Here is a 21879-nt window from a genome sequence, read left to right on the forward strand (position 1 = left end):
ACACAAGGTACAAAGGAAGGGTGAGTGTAAACCACAGGACTAGGAGAAATACTTAGTAGATAAGGACAGCTTAGCATCCCAAGATGCAAAAAATCCCTGTGGGAATTCAGAAAGCACAGAGAAAGAAACTAAAGGCAGTATCAGAGCCCTCCTGGCGCTGTGCTAGACAGGTGCGTAGAAAAGTCTTGAGCTTTCCAAATGCGCTTTTCTTCCTCTTCTGGCTAATGGTCAGAGGCGAGAAATACAGCAGCAGAAGTTTCAGGAGATGGAGGTGTAAGGTACATCAGAACTCCCTGGAGAGATCCCATACAGTGGTTTGGGCTCTTCTGCTGTCAACCACTGCTTTGGTGGCCTTGAATAGCACTTCCAAGCAGAAAAGACTTTTGAGAGCCTATGAAAAGCCATGCACAACTGCTGTTAAAAATCACAAAGCCAGGGGAGACCACAATTTTGTTATTAGTCTATGCATTGCTGGTGGTAAATCACTGCCTCTGTTTTACTGGATTACAGAAAGCCAATCCAGGCCTTACCTAGAAGCTAAGCTACATTCAGCTCTTATGTCAAATGAACCATTTTTCTCAGGGGTACTATTTTTTAACTGAAACATTTCAAGGGGGATAGCCTTACTGTAAACTCCTTCAAGTTTAAATAAAGGCGATTCTGCCAATATAACTTACTCCAATAACTTTTCATGACCATACTGATTTCTGACATATTGATGCTTGAGGAACTGCATACACACTGCAGGCTGTACCACTTTAATTATACTGGCATCAAACCAGTACATTTTATACAGCAAAGTGTATTTTAAATAGTGCAAACATTCTGACCACAAAAGTCATTCATGAACAGCACAGCTGGGCTCAGAAGCAGACACAGAGGGGATCCATGTTCCTTAGCCCATGTCACCCATAAAAAACTGTAACGTCAGTGGCTTTTCACCTGAACAGACCTCAAAGCACCATTGCAACAACACAGAGTGGGGCTGATAGTGTCGGTGGTGTCTGAGAGCAAGTCCCTTTGTGCTCCCTGTGCTGATCACCTGCTTCGGATTTATTCTGTTTGCAGTTATTCAGGAAAACCACCACCACCACCCAAATACCATAACAAACCCCCCATATATAGTTACTGCTAACTCACTCTCTGCATACAGAACACCTTCTTTCATCCAGGCTGTCCTGATGTGCAAAGGCCAGCTGAATCAATGAGCCTTGTAGGGGAAGCGTAGCTCCTGGCAAGCCTAGTCTGAGCACAACAGCAGAGAAACAGTTCTGCCATTTTCTGATGCTCAGGCTGGGACAGGGGAGGATTTTTCCTGGAGCAGAGGTGGATTTAATTCTCTTTCCCATCTCCTTCCTCTCCAAATTATGATGTACTGAATCCTGGTTTTATTCTGAATTAGCAAGGCGCTGGGAAAAAAAAAAAAAGGCTTCTGTAACAAAAAGTTCTAGGAAAATTTATTTTGGACATTGTGTTTCAGTGAGTCAGAACTGAAGAGAGTAATTTTGGCTCCAAGTTATTTACAGTGAAGCTACAGTGCCAAGGTCCCCCCCCTTCCCATGATGTAGCTCTCCCGCCAGACACCTCCCATCAGATACTGTGCCGATCAAATCAGAAGAAACTACGCACCCTTCAAGAAGCGGGCCAAATAAAGGCGGGGGACAGGAGAGGGAAATCATGCATGCAACATCAAAACAATTTCCATAAAATTACAATACATTTCTATGTAAAGTTACTAGGATATTGCTGAGCCAACACAGCCCTTCACCTCAGTGTGGTGCTCCTTTCCCAGACTCTTTAATTACAGATCTCCCTCTTGCATTTCCTTCCCTCCCCCGGGTAAACCCCTCTGTCCAAATCCTGAGCATGGACAGTGCCAGACAACACGTAATGTTCTGCATGCATTTGTAAAACAGAATGACAAATTTCACATCTTACGTATCTGCTCTAACACTTGCCTTTCCAGAAGGCACCATGGAACGGCACGAGAATTGGGGAAGGAAAGTGAAAATTAAGGCCTACTAGTAAGGGACGATGAGAAAATGAAGAGGCCTTGCTAAGGGAACAGGCAGGTAACTGCAGGCTCATGGAAGACACCCAAGCCCATTTCCATGATCCATAGGGAGCAGTGTTTGAAGATGGTCCAGAAGCTTCTAGAAAGGAAGCATCAGCCAGCGAGCTTAGCAATGAGAGAGAAGCACCTTGGTATGAACCATGCACAGGAGCCTCCGGCAGCGTGAACTCGAAGCGGTTTGCTCCAGGGCCTGGAGCAGGTGCCCATCCAGGCCTCTAAAGAGCACCCACCATACTTCTCAGCAAGCACCCTGCAGCACAGGCCAGCTCGGTGCGTCTCTTCATCTCTCGCTAACTCCAAAGTCTGGAGAATAGATGTTCCCAGTCAGCAACAGCTTTACCAGGCCAATAAAAGCCTAAGTTTCATGTAAGCGTGTTAAAAGCATCATAGTTGTGCAAGGGCCCCTCCTCATTCTAGTTTGCTGATTTGACTAAGCAATCTCTCCTAGTTAACATACATGCATGAGTGGCATTTATAGTCATAAAATACAGTAAAAGGTGATTTATAAATGCTTTTCAGTATTTGGTTTCTCAAGATCTTTTTATTTCTCACCGTAAGTCACAATTTCCATGCTGCTTCTCTCTGTCTCAATACATGAGCAGATGCAGATGTTTGTCAAAACTGCAGATGGTGGTGGAAGAGGATCTTTGCCATAGTCTTCAGCTGGTCTAAACAACAGGGAAAAGTACCTATTTTTGGAGGAAGCTCAATTTATACTTCAGCTTTCAGGATTATTGGGGGTCTTTCCACTTCTCCATTTTTGAGAGGTCCTGTGTAGTCAGCAGGAAAAGTTGGATACTACATGTATATTTAACCTAAACTCCCACTCATCCCCTCCTCCTCAACATTATACTGAAATTAATTCCACGGGTTTTTATAGCAAGAGTCCCTGAGGAGCTGAATAGCAGCACCAAAGCACGAGGAAGCTGGCAGCAGGAAGGGCCCTAGACTCGGGTAAGGAATGTTAAATAGCGCTGTAGCTACACTAAGCAACTCAGTGTGGATTTTCATGGTTGAATACACTACCCCCTTCAAAAGACTTCCTTTTAAGCCAGAAGGTCCCCGTGTGTGGGGAGGATGCACCTGTCATGCGAATTAGCAGGTTACCAACATACTGTATAGCCCATTTGCAAACACCAGTGGCTGCTTTTCTACAAAAAGTTGGTTTTACGGTTCTTTTTGCAAGGCTTTAGCTAGCAGAGCTGCTGGATAGTGAAGCTGTATTGGTCAGTAACATCACAGTGGTACGGTTTTGCAGCTTGTTACACTGTCTGGGGTAAGTTAGCATGAATGACAGTGCCATATTAAGATTGTAGCCAGGTAACGTTGAAATCAGAACCTCCAGTCAACAGCTGACAGATCTCCCAAGAAAAAAGCAAACATCAAAAACAGATCTCCCAAGAAAAAAGCAAGCCCATCATCCTCTTCAGCTGTGCAGTGTGGCAGGCACATATGCAGAAGACAAAACGTTTGAGATAGGATCTGAAACGCCATCCTCTTGAAATAAGTCAGACTTACATTTCATACCTCAGCCTAAAACACAAGAAAGGAACTGACCTCTAGGAAGAAATCCCACAAAGTTCTAAGCTGACAGCATTAAGAACAGACAGACAGTGCTGTCTAGCCATAGAATTGAGTCCTAACACATGCTCACGTAAGTAGTTTCACTTATTCAGACACTGAAAACAAATCACACTTTTCATATAGTGATCCTCAGAGACTAAACAGAATGTATGTTTTTCCATTCAATTAAAAAACCTCCAAAACATTAAAAGTTCAGGGTTATGAGAAGCCAAGTATTCTGAAGACCAAAGAACACATTTAGAACCCCAATCTTGTAATACACTGGACAGTCGGGCCTGTAGCCTCAATTAAATTGAAGATACTCTGCTGGCCCACTCAGTCCCTGGACTACAGCCCAAGTTTCCACTCTTTTAGTTCTTCCATCAAATATTTGTGTGTGGACACAAATCCTCATGGAACTTATTCCAGAACTCATTTCACAGTCAGAGCTCCAATGATCAACAGTGGCCTGTGATATCAGAATGTGCAGTTCTCTATTCCCTTAAAGGCTTGTCTATTCAAAACAAGAATTACAGTACTTAATGTTTAATACTGGAAACCCTTCAGATCCTAGCTTATTTTGCAGTGGGTTGTTTTACTTCTAACATTCTGATGTAAAAAGCCTTACATATCAATTCTATTGGCAAAGTTCATTGACAACAGGCAGTTAAGAAAACCTCCCACTCAAAATCAAGTGGACACCAAATTGTATATAAAATTCTATTGAAGGCTACTCCCTCTGTGAAAACAAGGATACTGCCTATTTTCAGATGGTGTCCTGGGACTCAATCAATTTTAGATACATTTTATATACCAACCATAGTTTCCATTTCTCTGCAAATCATACTCTTCACAACTCAGTATTAATTTATTTTTTTTTTATATAGTTAACTAAATAACTGGGACTTTATTTTACGTATTCAGCATCCTGATGATAACATCTACTTTCAAATGCTTAACAGCTGTGGCCAAACTTCCACTAATGAATTTTATGGCTACCTGTTGAAAAGCCACTGCATATACAATCACTCCAATGCAGCTAGAGCCTTGTAAAAAGCCTCTTGGCTTTAATTTACATGTGAAATCAGCAGGACTATTTTCTCCATCTATCACCAAAAACATATCAAGTTTTACTTTAAAAAAAAACCAACAAAAAGTTATATATTGCGTAGTTTTACTTCTGCAAGCTAACTAGCTCATTGTTTCAAAAACACCTGGCTCTTTATTAGTCTCCTTGCTGAGAGAGACTTGCTAGAAAAATAAAGACATTATCCTTCCAGGAATACAAAATGGAACATCAGCTAAAAATAATAAATAACAATAATAAAGTATATTACTCTATTTTTCATTAATAAAAAAAGTTTCCATTTCAACAGTAAAAGTCTGGAGAACATCCTTATCTGTGTTAGGGAAACACAATTTACCAAAAACAAATCCAATTTTTGGAAAAAACCCCCACAACAACAAAACCAAAAAGACCCCAGACATTGGATTAGTCCAGTATAACCTAGAAAAATTAACTGTACTTCTGATGCTACATTACTGATAAAATAGCAAAATACAAGAAACTTCCTTTTTATTTAAAATTACTATTGAGAAAAAGTAGGTTCTTTGGAGAGAGAGGCCACTACAAAAGATTTGAAAAAACCCCAAAAACCCAAAACATGCAATTCAAATCTGTTACACTTTTGTAAAAGTTTTAAGAATTAAAGTTCTTAATCATCAATTTTTTGCAGGTTCTCATCTTTCACAATTTCTTAAGTCTTGAAAGCCAGATGTTCCAAAAAGTTCTTCAAAACCATTATATAGTTTTCATATACATATACATATTTGTATCACTGTTCATCCATCCTTCCAAGTCGCCGCCGCCGCCTACAGAAAGCCTTTAAATTCCATTTGTTTGCCTCCAACATAAAAGGTCCATTGTAGACGAACAACACTGTCATCTTGTCATTGTAAGTAAGATTCTGCAGGAGCTGAAAAACACAAAAAATAAAGTCAAAATAGCTAGAATAGATGTTCCCCATTACCTAACAAAGGTGAAGGAGGTCTATGTAAAGCCTTAGATCTCAAAAGGTCAATATAGCAGGATTATCGCCTTTCTGACAGATGATTGTTCCTAGAAACCCCCAAAGAGGCTCCACTCATCCTTCAGGCAATTTCCATGCTTCACTATTTTTACTACATGAAAATCTTCGTATCTAATCTGTACTTTCTTGTTGCAAATGAGGTCATTACTTTTTTGCCGTATCCACAATGGGCAGAGAATATTGGCTGTTTTTCCTTTTTTGCCAGGACAGGAGGTAGAGTTACTTGGGCACAATTATTATGTCTCTTTTCAGCTTTGTGCTCCTCTGAGCTAAGCAATTTCCATTAGAGGAAACTCAAAACTTTCAAAACTTCTTAGAAATTGCACTGCTGTCTTCTGGAGTAACTCCAGCCACTGTACTACTTTTCTGGACTCTTACCATAGTCTAAATCTTGTCAGGCACAAGCCCAGCAGACTGATATATGTCATGCAAGCTATAGGGTTATCTGCTGTGCTTCAGGATGACTTTTAGCAATTGACTTGCAACTGATGCTCAACTTATTATCCACAGTAACTTCCCTCTCCCCAGTTATTTAGGTATTTATGCCTTAGACCAGATGCTGTTGTTGATTTTGCCCACTTAAATACCAAATCCTATCCTTATCTGTGCTGAAATGCATCCTGTTTTCAAATAAAGTTATCGAATCCAAGATTGTCTCGAATTCTAATCTTGCTCTACAGCCAAGCAGCATTCACATCTAACATGGTGATTATTTGCATGTTTAATAAATGTAATCTGTTTCAGCACAGACTGATATACTGATTTCCAAAGTCAAGACTCACTCCTAAGGAACACATTCCGTTCATCTATTCATTGTGACAGTGAATCACAACTATTCAGAATACAAGTTTCTTAATCAACTCTTCCGCATATTAATCTACATCCCTTCCCCTCTGTAGCTTGCTTAAAAATATAGCTGGGAAAAGCGTCAACATAGTGAAAAAATCCACGATAACTATTTTTCCTGTATCCACTGGATACATACACAAAACTTAGCTTAGTATGACAATTTGTCATACTTTCTAGTATGTGATTATATACTTGCTTAGCGTAGGCTCAGGAAGTACAGGTAAGCCACTGGAAGAGCAGAGCCTGGCTTTATCCTCAGCCTGCTCTGTACAACCTTTGAATTATCCTCTGCTGCAACCCACTCAAACTATCTCATCGGCTAAAACCTTTTACATGAAGTGCTACCTCAATAATGTTCTTCGTGGTAGGCCATTACAATTTCACCATGTTAACTGTGGTGATCACCTACTTGCAGTTGATCAAGAGACAGGAAAGAAGAAATACCTTCAGCCATCTTTTCATAATGCCATGTCTTGCTGCTGAATAGTGGTGCAACACGTTTCTTATCTTCCTCTTACCATAATGTTAAGTGGGCCTTTTTTTTTTTTAAGCCTCTGAAACTTCCTACTTCTGCTTTCTCATTTTACTCTCATCTTTCCGGTTAGCTCTGCACAAGATTTCCCCCTTTCTCTATTCTTAGTAATTTGACAATGACCACAACTTTGAAAACAGACTCTGAACCCTAGACAGTAATTTTCTACAGTTCCTTATCCTTATAGAAGGGAAGCATTATAGTTAGTAGAGCTGTCTCTGTCCTTTCAACATCCAAACCACTCTCTTATTTCTCAAAGTAGGAGAGAGCACAGAAAAGCAGATCCAATAAAGAGAGAAACTGCAAGACAAAAGGGGATGGTTAACACACAGAACAAGAAGGAATGTGGACAGGAAATGACCAAACTGTGTGGAGGTAAGTATACTGCAACATCAGAAGGAACAACAAGCATCGCCTTCCTCCTACTTTCAGTCAGGTAAATGCTGCAGGTGGCTTTTCTCAGGTCCTACAACTGCTTTTTACAGAAAAGAGCACACGCCAGCCAGATTTTTAAAAATCCAGTGAAGTACAGGATGCAGGAGAACTGATAGCTTACTAGAAAGCATACAGCCCATTACTGAATGTTTGCCTCCTTTAGTAACCTTTACTGGTTCAATCTGCTTGGATCAAGTTGAACATAACATTAGCCACCGTTAAAGGTGCAGATGAACAGCCACCCTACTTACTAGTCCTCTCAAGCCACAGCATCACATCACCGCATCACCTCGTAAGGCATTTATCTTTTTTTTTTTTTTTAATTTTCACAGAAGAGCACAATTAAGCACTGGTCATTCTTGACTGAAAAGTCCTATTCAAGCCATTCTCCATGGAGTGTAGTACCGACCTTTTCTGAGCTTGTAAGTCTCAGATTATTACCTGAATAGTTTTCCGCCATTAATGTGGGACTCCTCTAGTTCTTCTGATGTCAGCAGTACTAGCCTGTTCCAATATCATTATCTGACTTGTTTGGAAGTTGGTCTCTGCTACAATCCCAATTCTGTGTGAGCTAAAAGCATTACCTTTGACAGCCTTGTTACATGATACCCCTATCCACTGGTGGTTAACTTGTGATACTTCCAGAGAGGCCACAATTCCAGAACATGTTTATGATGAGATGAGTCTTGGTACAAGTTGTCTGAATTCCTGCCAGGACTGTCCTCAAGATGGACAAATTCTCTCACAGTTACCTTTTAACATTAAGTTCTTAGGTGAAACAGAGATTAAGTTATACAGTGTTTATGGGGATATGATCACACAAAACTCAACTCTCCTACACATTAAACTTTCAATTTCATTTTCTGCCACGCACCTTTGGTGTAATAAAGAAGTACTGAGATGTGCTTTCTTTACAAGCAGTTTTCACAACCATTTCAAAAACTCTTCTCTCATTCATTGGATCCATTCCCTAGAAGAAAAAAAAAAAAAAAAAAAAAAAAGGTCTGTTCTCTCCACTATGTCATAAGCATCTGTATAATAAGAGGTTATATACTGCACTATTGATCCTCACCTGGTTTATTTCATCTACAACCCTGAAAGGACATCTGTTGAGTTCCTGTAGAGCCATCAGGTACAACATAGTGGAAACACTTTTCTCACCTCCACTCTGATGATATGGAGTCAATTCATGAAGTTCAGTGCTACTGTGGAATTTGACTCGAATGCGAATCCCATACTTGTCATACTCCTCCTATAAAAGGCAGTACCTGTTAAATTCAGTTTCTCTGTATTACAGCTTATTTGATAATGATATGCAAATTAAAGGAAATTTATGTCAAACGTTCTACAGGGGTCTATGAACTACTTCTGTTCAACTTGATATCAATATATGAATTCTGTTTCATATATTTCCTTTAACTGTGATCTATTCTTGTTAGATAGAGAATTTTGAATACCGCTCCATCCCCATGACAATGATTTGTTAATTTCTGAATCGCTAGTAAGAAAGACTTCATGCATACTAAGAATACTGATAAGAAAAAAAAAATTGGCTAGAAAAAGGAGAAAGCAATGCCCCTATAAATTCTATTCATCAGAAAAAAATGCAATAGGGTATGTGATGCTATCAACTTGAACAGTGGGGTGATGATGTGTGTGTGTGTAGGTTAAGATCCCATCTGAACCTCTCCAAGTGCAAGCAGTCTAATTATAATCCTTCACTTTTCCTCCACTAGCAGATTGAGACACAAAGCCCCTACAAAATCCGCCATGACAGTAATTTTCCTTTCATACTGTCAGGAAAACCACACATAAGCATTCTGACCCTGGCCTTTTCTTTAACAGAAAACTGACACTTGTCAGCAGTATGAGTCAATGATGTAAATGTGTGGGGGTAACAGATGTGGTTCAAAAGAAGGCCCATGCAAGGAAATACACTCATGATCCGAGGGGAAACAAGAAATCTTTGGAGTACTTACTAGTATTTCTGAAGTTCAGATAAGCTCAGTGCAGAAATGGGAATGCAATACCCAGTGGAGAAAGCCCATAGTGATTGCTTACCATTTGGTCTACATAAGACACAATCTTTATATGCACCTATCAAGTTAATGAGAGCTACAGGGAAGATTTAAAACTTTCAGGAATATGAGTTCCAATAGGACTATCCATATTCACTGTGGAAGCGTAAATCCCACACTTGGAGGTCATCAACTCACGTTCTTCTGATAACACAATTTTAATGCTTAGGGTAGGGGAAAGGAGTGGAGGTGATTCATGATGGTTACAGAATACTTCTAGATTTAGAAAAGACAGCTGTGGCAAAGAGACAATGAGGAGCCCATCCCATAGAAGCTGGCACATGCCAGTTTGGTTCGGATTGCCACATACCACAGTCATCAAAAGGTGTATGAACCTGGGTGACCTGGCAGAACTGAGTCCCATTGTAGGCTGGCTTTTATGAAGCACAACAAGGTCTAAAAGCCACCATGAAGTAAATAAGCCACACCATCTTAAAGTCTTAAAACTGCCTTAAGGAACTTCAAGTCTGTAGAAACAATTTTCAGCTTCTTGCTACCTTCAGGTCTCGCTTTGGGATAAGTAAGGTACATACCAGATAGCATCAGACATTGGACAGGATCTATCAAATCCTCTCAGATCAGCTAATCTGCTAAATCAGAAGAACAAGCCATCTTTTGGTGTTCCTGGTGTTTTACTACACCTGCAGGCAGACAAACATCCTCAGGACTGAAGAGTGTAAGGTCTTATACTTTGTTTAAGGTATTTCTTTTCATGTACTACAAACCTCTGGTGCTTCTGGTGTACCAGTATCATACAAATATGGAACTATGAATCCTTGAGGCTGAGGCAAATACCCACACACTTTAGGAGAAAATGAAGGTGACCTGACGTAGTTATAAACTCATGTTTGCCAACTGCAAACTTTCCAATTTTGAAGACAGGTCACTTTTCTCACCCTCGATGTTTTCCCTGTCAGCTACAAGTTGGCACTTCCAAAGACAAACTGAGGACCTGCCTAGAGATGGAGTGCTAGATGACCATGACAGACACACTAGAACAAAGCAGTGCTTAAAGCAACTGAAACTATTTGCAAGCTGATTTTGGTTACTGTTTTATTCTCCCCCACTATGAAAGAAATTTCTTCTTTGGCATTTAATGCAGCTTATCAGAATAATAATTAGCTTCTTGGATTTGCAGATTGTAGTTTGATAGCCATGCCTGATAATCAGGAGTCTAAGAAGGAAAATCACGGGCATGCTCTCAGAACAAATGAATGTTGCTGCACTGTCCTTTCTGGAGGTGGTATTTTTGCTAAGGGGAGCTAATAAGACATTCTCCTAATAAGTGAAGATTACAGCACCATAGCTTAGATGAACTTTCTCCATTTTAGTAGGACTTGGTACTTCATTGTCAGGATCAATTTCAACAGATCCACAGTCTGGCTTGCTGATGAACAGGACACTTGAAAGGAGTGAAAAAATATCCTTAAGTTCACAACTTAGTTTCACTCTTTCTTCTTCACAACTACAGGCTGGGAGAAGAATGGATTGAGAGCAGCCCTGTGGAGAAGGACTTGGGGGTGTTGGTTGATGAGAAGCTCAACATGAGCTGGCAGTGTGCGCTTGCAGCCCAGAAAGCCAACCGTGTCCTGGGCTGCATCAAAAGAGCTGTGACCAGCAGGTCGAGGGAGGTGATCCTGCCCCTCTACTCCGCTCTTGTGAGACCCCACCTGGAGTACTGCGTCCAGCTCTGGGGGCCCCAGTACAGGAGAGATATTGAGCTGTTGGAGTGAGTCCAGAGGAGGGCCACAAAGCTGATCAGAGGGCTGGAGCACCTCTCCTGTGAGGACAGGCTGAGAGAGTTGGGGTTGTTCAGCCTGGAGAAAAGAAGGCTCCAGGGAGATCCAATTGCGGCCTTCCAGTACCTAAAGGCAACCTACAGGAAAGATGGTGAGGGACTGTTTATCAGGGAGTGTAGTGATAGGATGAGGGGTAATGATTTTAAACTGAAGGAGGGTCGATTTAGATTAGATGTTAGCAAGAAATTCTTTACTGTGATAGTGGTGAGGCACTGGAACAGGTTGCCCAGAGAGGCTGTGGAGGCCCCATCCCTGGAAACATTTAAGGCCAGGTTGGATGAGGCTTTGGGCAACCTGGTGTAGTGGAGGGTGTCCCTGTCCATGGCAGGGGGGTTGGAACTAGATGATCTTTGAGGTCCCTTCCAACCCAAACCATTCCATGATTCTGTAACAGATACTTGTAGAGCTTTTGCTACACTCTTTGGAAAGGGATGGGACTGTGGGACATCAAGAACACAATGACTTCATGTAAGGATAAATAAAAAACAGGACATAAGACCTCTAGGACCACTGTACTTTCAGATGCATTCACACAGACTGAAACTAGGCTCGGAGAAGTTTACAAGGTAGAGGCTTGTAGAAAAGATCTGCTCTCCAGCACAGCCACAATGGCATCAGAAAGGCCTTTGTTACCAGGTTACTGTGAATTCCAGATCATATAACTGACAGATAATCCAGGACCCACCAAGAATGATGCTCAAAACTCCCTGTGGGGAATCAGGGAAGGTGAGGGTTATCATGGCTACCACTCTGAATTCTGGTTACCAAGTGTTAACAAGGAAAGTCAGAATGTTCACTGAGGTTTCTGCTAGGATGTCACGGAAGAACCTAGTGAAGTGCTTCATACAGTAAGTACTATCACCAAGGACACCATCAGATCTCAAGGTTCCTGCATAATTCTGCAGGAACCTCTTTTGATATTTACAGGTCATGGCAAAAGAGTCTCTTGCAGAGAAGAAGGGTAAGGAATCCTAGCTGTAAAACAGATTATCCAACTCTATTATAGGTGCTGATCCCTTGAAGAAAAAGTTTTAGTCATTGGCACAGTACCACTAGCTAACCTCTTAAACTATTTGTGACATATTTGCAAGAGAAAAGCAAGACCTTCCAAAAAAGATATTCAGAAAGACAGTCCAGAGTCCCTTTGCTTTTAAAACGCTTTACTATTTTTCCGTGTACTCTCTCCCAGCTTACTTTTAGATAAAATATACTATTTGTGTAATACAGATCTGACTCTGTAGGTAACTATCAAAAGAACTGAAAAGTCCACGTTTTAATGTCCTACTGTTTCATAACACTAGTTTCAATGTAAACAATTTTATGCAGTTCACAGAAAGAGCCTTGTCAGTCACTATTCTGCCCCTAATAATAACTGCCACTTCAAATACTTTACGAAAGCTGCTTGAGTAACTTAAAACAGCAAAAAAATGTTTACATTTCAACTTTCACTATTGTGGAGCCTATACATTGCATATAAGGGTCTTAAAATCATAATTACAGAGATCAATTTAAAACAAAATACCCAGTTTCTCTTCAGCCCACTGCACTGAATATTTCTCCCCAAAGTAGTATTGATGCTTTAAACTCTTCATCAGAGGTAAAACTGCCTATAAATGTTACTGAGGACATAACAGGCTGGGCCAAATGACTGCTACTTCCAAAACAGACAAAATGCCAGCAGACTTGAGTAGAAACTTCATGTAGAACCAAATCAATACAACACTTAATAATAGTAGATTTAACCACTAAATGATAATAGCACAAATCAGTTAAAAATGTAGAATTAATTCACTAACTTAATAAATCGGAGTTACAGCTAAAGTAAATACAATGCTTCTAATCGAGCTCTGTAAGTTGCAAGAAGTTTCCCAAAGTCAGTGAGTTGAAGCCCTATGCCTCTGGACAAAGACTAATTTTCCTTCAAACAGACAGTAAGTCAGTTCTAGCACTAAAAAGTGTGTTCATCAGTAAAAGGTCTTTATTTTTTTTAAAATAACATCTTTCCTACAATCTAAATGACTTGTTATTTTTTCTCTAGCGATATACAAGCAAAAGATGATGCATGAAAATATTAATGTTATTCTTCCATATGAAAAATAAATACCTCATTTTCCACATGAAGATCAACTTCACCAACACACTGCATAGAACTAAAGAAGTTACTGAACTTCTCATTAATTTGCTCAATCAGCTTTTTCAAGGGGTTTAGCCACCTTTCTTTGACCTAGAAGTAGACATAACCATTTTTAATAACTGAATTTTCCTTTAGACAGCATTTAAATTAAAAAATATTGTAATTACAGAGGCTAACATCTCAATTTACACTCAAGACAACTTGGAATGTTATCCTTTACTTATGTATGTACGTTCTATTCTAATAAAGACACAGTGATAGAGAAGTGATAGTTTCAGCTATTACCTGTGAAATGTTTTGCTTATAGTTATCCAGTTCATTTTTCTTTTCCTCTAGATAGTCTGTCAACTGCTGTATTTCTTGTGTCTGCTTATTGTATTCTTCAACAACCTGCCAGAATAAAAAAACAAGCAGTCAACAAAATGTTTGCCAATTCTAACCCTGACTGTAAAACTATCACATTGCACTGATTTTGTTCAAACACAATTATACAGATTATTGCACTGCACACTGAACAAGACACCTTTCTAGCTTTAAAGCAAAAAAACTGTAAAACATTGCTTATTTCAGGTTACTGCAATTTTTTTTTTTAAAGGCACAGAACACACTGTTCTTTTGGAAGAACCTACTTAAAATTCTAATAGATGCAGAATCTGGCATTTACAGCACATTGTTCCTGCTGTCTAGCTTATTATACCACGAGATCTAGCACAGAGTGGGAAGCAAGTACAATACGGGTGGAGGGGGAGGAAGGGAGGGCGGAGGGAAAGCAGTGAACATACCGAAGCATTCAGGCCTGTGAAACAGGAGGCCCTGTTTTTCTCTTCATTCAGAAAAGCATCAATTTCCTCCAACGTGGTCGGAAGAGCCTGAAAAGCCTACAAAAGAAAGGATGCATGTGTTACACAGCAATGCTAATGAAGGACTCAAGTTTGCTAAAAAGAAATCAAACAAGCCAAAAAAAAATTCTATTACTTTTAATCAGGATGTCACACAGTCAAAATTATCACAGCAAGATTCCCTCACAAACTATTGTGGACAGAGAAAGAAGGCTAGAAGTGCTAGTACATAACAAAGATACACAATTAATTGCTCCTTAGTTGCCTAACTTGTGCAGGTACAGATTTCTCACAGACTTGCTATAAGCCAGGGGCTATGCTCGCTAAGCCATGCAAATACTTCTAGAGGCTGGGAAGACCTCCAGGTAAGCAGGTGGGCCCAGATTTCAGTTCTTTTGTGTTGCTCCATTAGAGTAAGAAGCTAGAAAAACATGGCCCCTAATTATGTCTATGAACACAAGACTATAGATTTTAATTGAACTTTCAGGTCAAATTTTCTCTTTTCTGTGCACAGAACAAAGTGAGAGATAGTTAGAAGATATCCCAGCACTACTTAAAAATGCTTTAAAAGGCTAAGTGACAATATATGAGTCAATGCTAACAGAAGTACACGTGATCCTTTACTGGTGGCCTTCTAATATAAAATATATAGTATTCTTTGCTGGAGAAGTTAAATTTGAGATGACATAAACCATTCTAAGAGATATGTGGAGATTTGTTTTGGTACATACAGTTTGAAATTCTTTTGGAAGATACTGATCTGGACTCAGTTTGCAGACCTGTCGAGCTTTTTTCAGCAATTCCTTGCAGTTCTCTGTAAGAACTCGCTTCCTATCATCCAGTTCATGAAATTGTTGCTGTTAGAAAAGATATTAAAGATATTAAAATACTTTTTGTTTTAAACTTTATTATAAATATCCAGAGGTGACACTAGCACACTGGCAACAAACAACATCCAAATCAGAGAATGTAGGTGCAATCAGACTGCTTAAAGATCATACAAAATCTTTGTTTCAACACACAGAGAACTCATTATGCCTCTCTGCTCGAAGTCAACAGATGCCAAGGTAAACTGATCAAAAGCATTTTCTTGTAATATAGCTAAATTTATTTTCTCTCAACTAGACAAATGTGCATGTAGATTCAACATATAGCTCAAAATAATTTTACAGAAAATTCCCTATAAGCCAAAACACAACTACTGTGAGCCTTATCTTTTGTTAGCTCCCACTTAACTGTATTTATCTGCTTGGGAGAACATAGAGGACATGATGTATACTGAATGGTATTTTAGCTGAAATTTTACAGAGTAAACACCATAATTACACAATCAGAAGTACTTCCTTTGCTGTTTCATATTCTACCCTCTCTAATACAGCTGGCAAAATATAATGCAAACACAATTTTTAAACTAGTGCTGAAAAATAAGTGGAAAGCAGGTACAGTTTCTGGTTTTTAACAGTCATGTAGAGGCTAAACTCTTTGGAACTTACTAGAGTAAGTGGCCAGCCCAGTCCTATGCCTTTTATGCAATGTCACCACAGGCAATACACAAAATGTGACACCATCATGAAACAATAAGCTAAAGATTATCTCATGTAAGCAGTATCCAGGCAAAAAGCTTGGAGAGCGTCAAGTATCTCTTCCTCTCTGTGCCCAGAAATCTCACTCATGTCTATATGCATGGTCCCTATCACAGGCCTGCTGCTTCCAAATGCTGAGCTGGCAGTGCTTGGGAGTAACTGCTTGCTGCTGTTTCCCAGCTCAGGTGAGGACCCAATTGCCAACGGCTGGGAGCAGCCAACCACACAGAAGTGAAAAGGAATACACACCAAGATACTGGAGAGTTGAATCCTATTTTACTATACATTTACTCAGTGATTACACATGCAACCCATCTTTTTAATAGACAGTTACACCACTGGAATACACTGTTTTCACTTTTTTCAGAGGCAGAAAATTGTAGCTCAAAATCCACATGCACTAGACTTTGCTTCAGAACATTATTCTGAGAGTTTGGAAAACTTACTTATGTTCCTACACTTGGGAGAGCTTTATCTTCCCAATTTCTATTGTTGTGTACTTTAGTTAAATATGGGAGCCCTCCAGTGGCAAAAAAAATTGTAAAGTGTTCATTTGGAAATTATACAGTTAGATAAATGTTTATTCCACATTTTTAAAACACAGGACACAGATGCTGACAGCAACTTGCATGACTTTCTGGCAATTTACTTAGTCTTTATTTACTATACACAACAGAAGAGGTAGTAACAGATATGATTATGAGTGATCATCAGTGGAGTTCTCACACTCACTGAAGAATTGGGGCTGCTGCTCTCTACGGCATATATCAACTCCAAAATCCTGTTTTCCCTTCCCTCTACCAAGCACTAGGAAACAGAATTTGCATTAGAGGTAAGCATTTCACAATCTTCACAAACACACTGTAAAGATATTTTTCTACACTGTGTTGATGTTTTCAGAAAGGTAAAAAACCCCCCCAAAACAGCAGCCTTTTTTAGATTTTTTCTTCTCCTCCCCACCTCCATTTCATAAAGTCTGTCATAGAGAAGGAGATAAATGTCACGTGGGGTCAAGGACTGGCATTAGAACTATACATATAAAACAGCAGTAAGTGGAGGATGGCCCTCCTTTTGGTTACAGCCAAGATCTTACATCATTCTGAATTAGCACAAATAAAACTGTACACCACAACGCTTATGTTCCATTACATATCTGAATATGCCCTGTAATACATTCAATAAACAATTTTTAAAGAATATTTTAGAAGGTTCTAAATTAAAACTGGACTGTATTTTGGACCCCAGAAATTTAAAAGCCAACTGGCTTTATCTGAGATGTGTTTGACCTCATAACAAAGGCAAAGGATCCAGTGAAAGGCAACACACATACTTTTTTATACAATAAACATTGATTTTATACTTATGTGTTTGACTATTTCCAGGGCCAAAGTCAATTCTGAATCATCTGTGGTGGGGAATCTCAGCTGTCAATTGTATATAAAGCTCCCACTTGAACCCTGCAGAGCTGCATGAAACAAGATTTCAAGTTGATCTCTAGGCACTGAAAACCTGAAATAGATTAAACATTGAATATGCCTGCCACAAGCTTAAGGCAAGTAAACTTCTTCAGGGCGTGAAAAGAAAAATACATGTTTGGGCAAGGAAAACCTCGGCATTCAACAGGAAGACTGCGAAGCAATAGACATTTGATGTAGTTATGAACCACATTCTAGAATAAATGCACTGACAGTTCAACAAGGTAAGTCTCAATTTTCATTCAGCTTTCCCAGTTGATTGTCATGGCCATATGCTAAATAAAAGTTAAATAAATATAAATAAATAAAAATACACAAGTCTTCATTGCTTGTCCCTCCTATATATTGAAAAGAGTATGGCAATGCTAAGGTTCCCGTTGATTTCCTGAAGGTGCCTCAATAAAACCCATCTAGCTAAAAAGTAACTCTAAGCAGAAAGAATTACCATTTTGAACAGAGATGCTACCATGATAAATCACAGCCTAGACAGAGCTTAGTATTTGTTTTAGCCAACAGCGTAAGAACCAATTTAGAAAGTGCTTTATCCGGGTACTTCAGGGAAGTTCTGTACTAGTGCGGGGCTCCGATTACAGCTTCCTGAAAGGCATCTACTGAACAGCAGAAACCAATTACATTCTGTATGCACAAGCAATTTTTATTCTCTTGTGCTCATCAGTATTGCAACTGGTTTAGTGCAAAACAAGAAGCCAGTTAAGGAAAATATAGTTACCAGTAGCCAATGTTTTCTCACGAATTTGTGTTTGAACGCACACTTGGTGACAGCATTTAATTATTTGAAATTTGGAAATTTATACATAGCAAAACAGAATCTGCATTTTCTTAAAACTTAGCTTGAAAAGCAAATGCTGTGATGTACATAGTAAGTATTAATACCAATTATTTAAACAAATTTACACCAAATGAACCTGAAAATTAACAAGCTATCAAAGCAAGACAATTAGCAAGACTCTTTCAAACAACCATAATAAACACCCATGCAACTGTGCCAATTATCTAATAAGCAGATGGGGCTAACACTCCTCCCTAATGTTCAGTATGGGTCACAAACAGAGATTTGCTTCTTAGGCTCATTAAATAAATTAAATACCAGAAGTTGTTAAAATAACACTAAGGTTCCCACTTGAACTGTGATGACAAAATACAAACTCCAGAAATCTGTTGTTGCTAACTTGACTTGTTCGAAAATATGTACTTTTCTGGCCTTTCCACCTAAGTGGTAAAAAACCCCCACTATAAAGCAACAAACACGCTGCTCTCTCCACAGTATCCCAGTGCCAAGATCTCACAAAAGGAACATATGTGATCTCTTGGATGTACTAAGTGAGGTTTGTGTTTGCTTCAAATCTTAATCAGATTATTTACTCAGGTATTATAAAGACGCAAGATTTCTGGGGAGATAAACAGCATGAGTAAGTGCCAAGTATTAATAAAAGTTTCGCAGCTTCTTTGGCTGATACCCACCATTCCAATTTCAATGAATGCATCACAACCAGCACATGACCTACAAAAGTGTATGATGATGAAATAGAGAATTAGTGGTCCCATAATTGTAATTAGGCTTTAATTTAGTTCACTACACAGCTTTTGTACAACATACTTATTTCTGTTTCTGTTTGGCTTTCTTTTTGCAGGTTTATTTATTGTACAAAAACATGCAGGAACTGTTTGCAAGACTTCCTCGAAGTGATGTGATGGCATCCTCAAGGGCAGCTTTGGAGCAAGACTACCTTAACATAATACTGCTGTAGAAAAAAAATTATCACAGCCAAAGCCACTAAGAAGTTGGAGGGAAGGTATAGTACCTTTCAAATAACACTTATTTCAAATAACACTTAAGTTGAGATGGAGCTAAGAAAAACTGACTTTTCCCCATGAAAGCGCATTTCAAGGCATAGAATAAGAAACAAAACACAGAGCATACAACATACATAATTCACAGGACAATATAGGAAAGAGAACTTCTAAAAAAAGGGGCTAAAGACTGAATTCAAAGGCTCAACATGCAGTACGCGGGCAAGTGTGGCCTTCCACGTATACGAAAACTTAAGATGCACTCAAATACTCAGAAGAGTTTTCCTCCAGAGCAGTTAAACTTCTCAGAATTCTAATCACTGGGATTACCAGTTTGAGGGTTTGTTTTTTTTCTGTTTTAATGTTGCCAGAACCAACCATCCAAGAGATAAGTTCTGATATGATTTCCTCTACTTACATGGTTGAATGTAACCCAGTAACAACGACTAATAGGACCTCAGCTGACTCAAACACCTCTCCACTAGGGAAGGAGGCAATTTCTGTTCAGCCAAGAATAATCAGAACATTTACCTTACAAGTCTTGTCTACTGATCTGACCAGACATCAGCCTATGACCAGCTCAAGCTACTCTCTAAATGATGAAGACAACAGGAATAATAAGAACTAAAAACGTTTAAATAAATTTCCCAGTGACGATACACACTACCTCACATGAAGTTCCAGCTCTGTAATACATTCTTACTCCTTACTGTGCTCCAGCAATGAAGCGATGTACATTAGGTTTGGATAAAGTCTGAATAACAGCCACATCATATGAGAGATCTGATGCAACAGTGATTTTCCAAGTAACATGGTGGTCTCATCTCTATCTTCAAGTTATTTTTTGTTCCTGTTCCTAATTTTCCTGCAAATGATGATACCTATAACCTCAAGTGGATTTCTAAATATATTACAAGGTCATTCTTTTTGTAAGTGCATATCCATTCAAAATAACTACCACTTTCCTTTTAAACTGCTTTCCAATTTAGCAGCAATTATATTTTTTTATCAAATTGAATTAGCAACAGGTTAAGCTGACTCTTGCAAGATAAAGAGAAAACGTACCATCCTGTATTTTGACAGGTACACTGAAAGATTGTACTACTACGCAAATACAAAAATTGACCTTTATGCACCAATCCATGAGAGATCACAGTATGTTCTGTTCTTAGAAAAGAGTACTTGTCTGTACTGTCCCCAGAGACTGTCTTTTTACCTGAACACAGCACAGATGCCTAATATGATGAATAGAAGGACCAGTTATAATCCTTTCTGTCCTCCAAAAAAAGACATTTAATTACATGAGAAAATAAGCTATGAAAGAAAGGTAAAAACAGCTCTACTCTACTCTGATACAGTGCTTTCTGGTTCATCTTGATCTTGCATCTCCCATGTGAGTTGGAGCTACTTGTCTACGACAGACTTAGAAAAAAGATAATACTTCCAAACAATAGCGAGCCTTTTTACACCCACTATACATTACAATAAAAAGATCCAGGACATGATGACTGTTCAGGATATTTTTGCAGAAATTTAGCTGTCTTAACTGAGGAAGGCAAAGCTCTTATTCAGCTTTAAATGAGGAGGCTGAAGTCAAACTAGAGAAATAAAGGCTAAATATTTAGCAATACTAATACCCATTTCTAAACAAAGACACAGAAGTATCCTTTTCTATACCATAAAGGCTTCCACAGAAGATGTTTTCATAGTAGATATCCCAGTATTTATAGAAATGGTTACCTCTGCAGCTCTTAGCTGTACACTTGCAGCTTTATACTCAGATTCTAGTCTGCTCTTCTCAGCAGCCACTGTAGCACTCTGAAGAACCAAATCTGCTTTGAGGATGTTCAGTGATATGCAATTCTATATAGGAAAACAGAAAATGTCACTTTTTTCCACAAGAGACTCAAACCTGATACGATCACTATCGATTTTTTAGTCATAGCATACAATCTCACTCTGCATTCAGCTTTTCCACACTGCTGTCTGTCAAATTCAATGAAAAAGAAAGGCAACTTATTGGTGACCCAAGCTTTTCAAGATATATAGTCCCCATGTGCTTTTAATCTGTAAGCATATACACATCGTTTGTAAACAAAACATTTTACACCAAAAAAGCACATTCTCTTTCCCTGCGCCATATACTCACATGTGAAATGTGAGAAAAGACAAAGCTGTATCAATTCTTTCTCAGACAAAATCCAACAGGTGCATTTTGGTGGACTTCATATGTCACACAGAAATGGAAAAAGGTCAAAAAATGAACACATAAGATACATGCTTCTCTCACTGACGATGCAAGATTGACTGACTAGATGTACAGTGACTCTAGTGTCTTGTGTTTTAACTGGAACAGCATATGACAACAGAAGAAGGCTCTATTTTTGAAGTTTTATAACAGGCTTTATTGATGCCCAGAACCTGGTTTGACAACTTTGACATTAAAAAGGTTGCTTTTTTAAACGAGTCATGCTCAGGAATGGTCTAGAAGCTTCAAAATCAGCAATCTATTCTTGATGTGAAGGGCAGCTTCAAACCTCCAATTACAGGGCATTGAGAACACTGGTTTTCCTTTTTGTTTTTTTTTTTTTTTTTAATAATCGGCATATAAATACA

General features: G+C 39.0%; 1 protein-coding gene across 4 annotated transcripts in view; it reads right to left on the reverse strand.

Annotated features, from left to right (window-relative positions):
• Nucleotides 1-1479: 1479 nt before the first annotated feature.
• The window catches only part of SMC5 (structural maintenance of chromosomes 5), a 59092-nt gene continuing 38692 nt past the window's right edge, over nucleotides 1480-21879 (reverse strand). For 3 of the 4 annotated variants that reach the window (XM_054809981.1, XM_054809983.1, XM_054809984.1), the window contains 8 exons: nucleotides 21004-21126; nucleotides 15125-15250; nucleotides 14337-14432; nucleotides 13840-13944; nucleotides 13525-13644; nucleotides 8616-8795; nucleotides 8418-8513; nucleotides 1480-5613 (listed from right to left, as the gene is read on the reverse strand). In XM_054809981.1, the coding sequence (XP_054665956.1) occupies nucleotides 5473-5613; nucleotides 8418-8513; nucleotides 8616-8795; nucleotides 13525-13644; nucleotides 13840-13944; nucleotides 14337-14432; nucleotides 15125-15250; nucleotides 21004-21126 (987 nt within the window). In that variant the 3' untranslated portion in view covers nucleotides 1480-5472. Of the gene's footprint in view, nucleotides 8312-8417; nucleotides 8514-8615; nucleotides 8796-13524; nucleotides 13645-13839; nucleotides 13945-14336; nucleotides 14433-15124; nucleotides 15251-21003; nucleotides 21127-21879 lie in introns of all 4 variants that reach the window. The other variant, XM_054809982.1, reaches the window with a different exon arrangement.

This window comes from Grus americana, chromosome Z (assembly GCF_028858705.1).
Source record: "Grus americana isolate bGruAme1 chromosome Z, bGruAme1.mat, whole genome shotgun sequence".
Lineage (NCBI taxonomy): Eukaryota > Metazoa > Chordata > Aves > Gruiformes > Gruidae > Grus > Grus americana.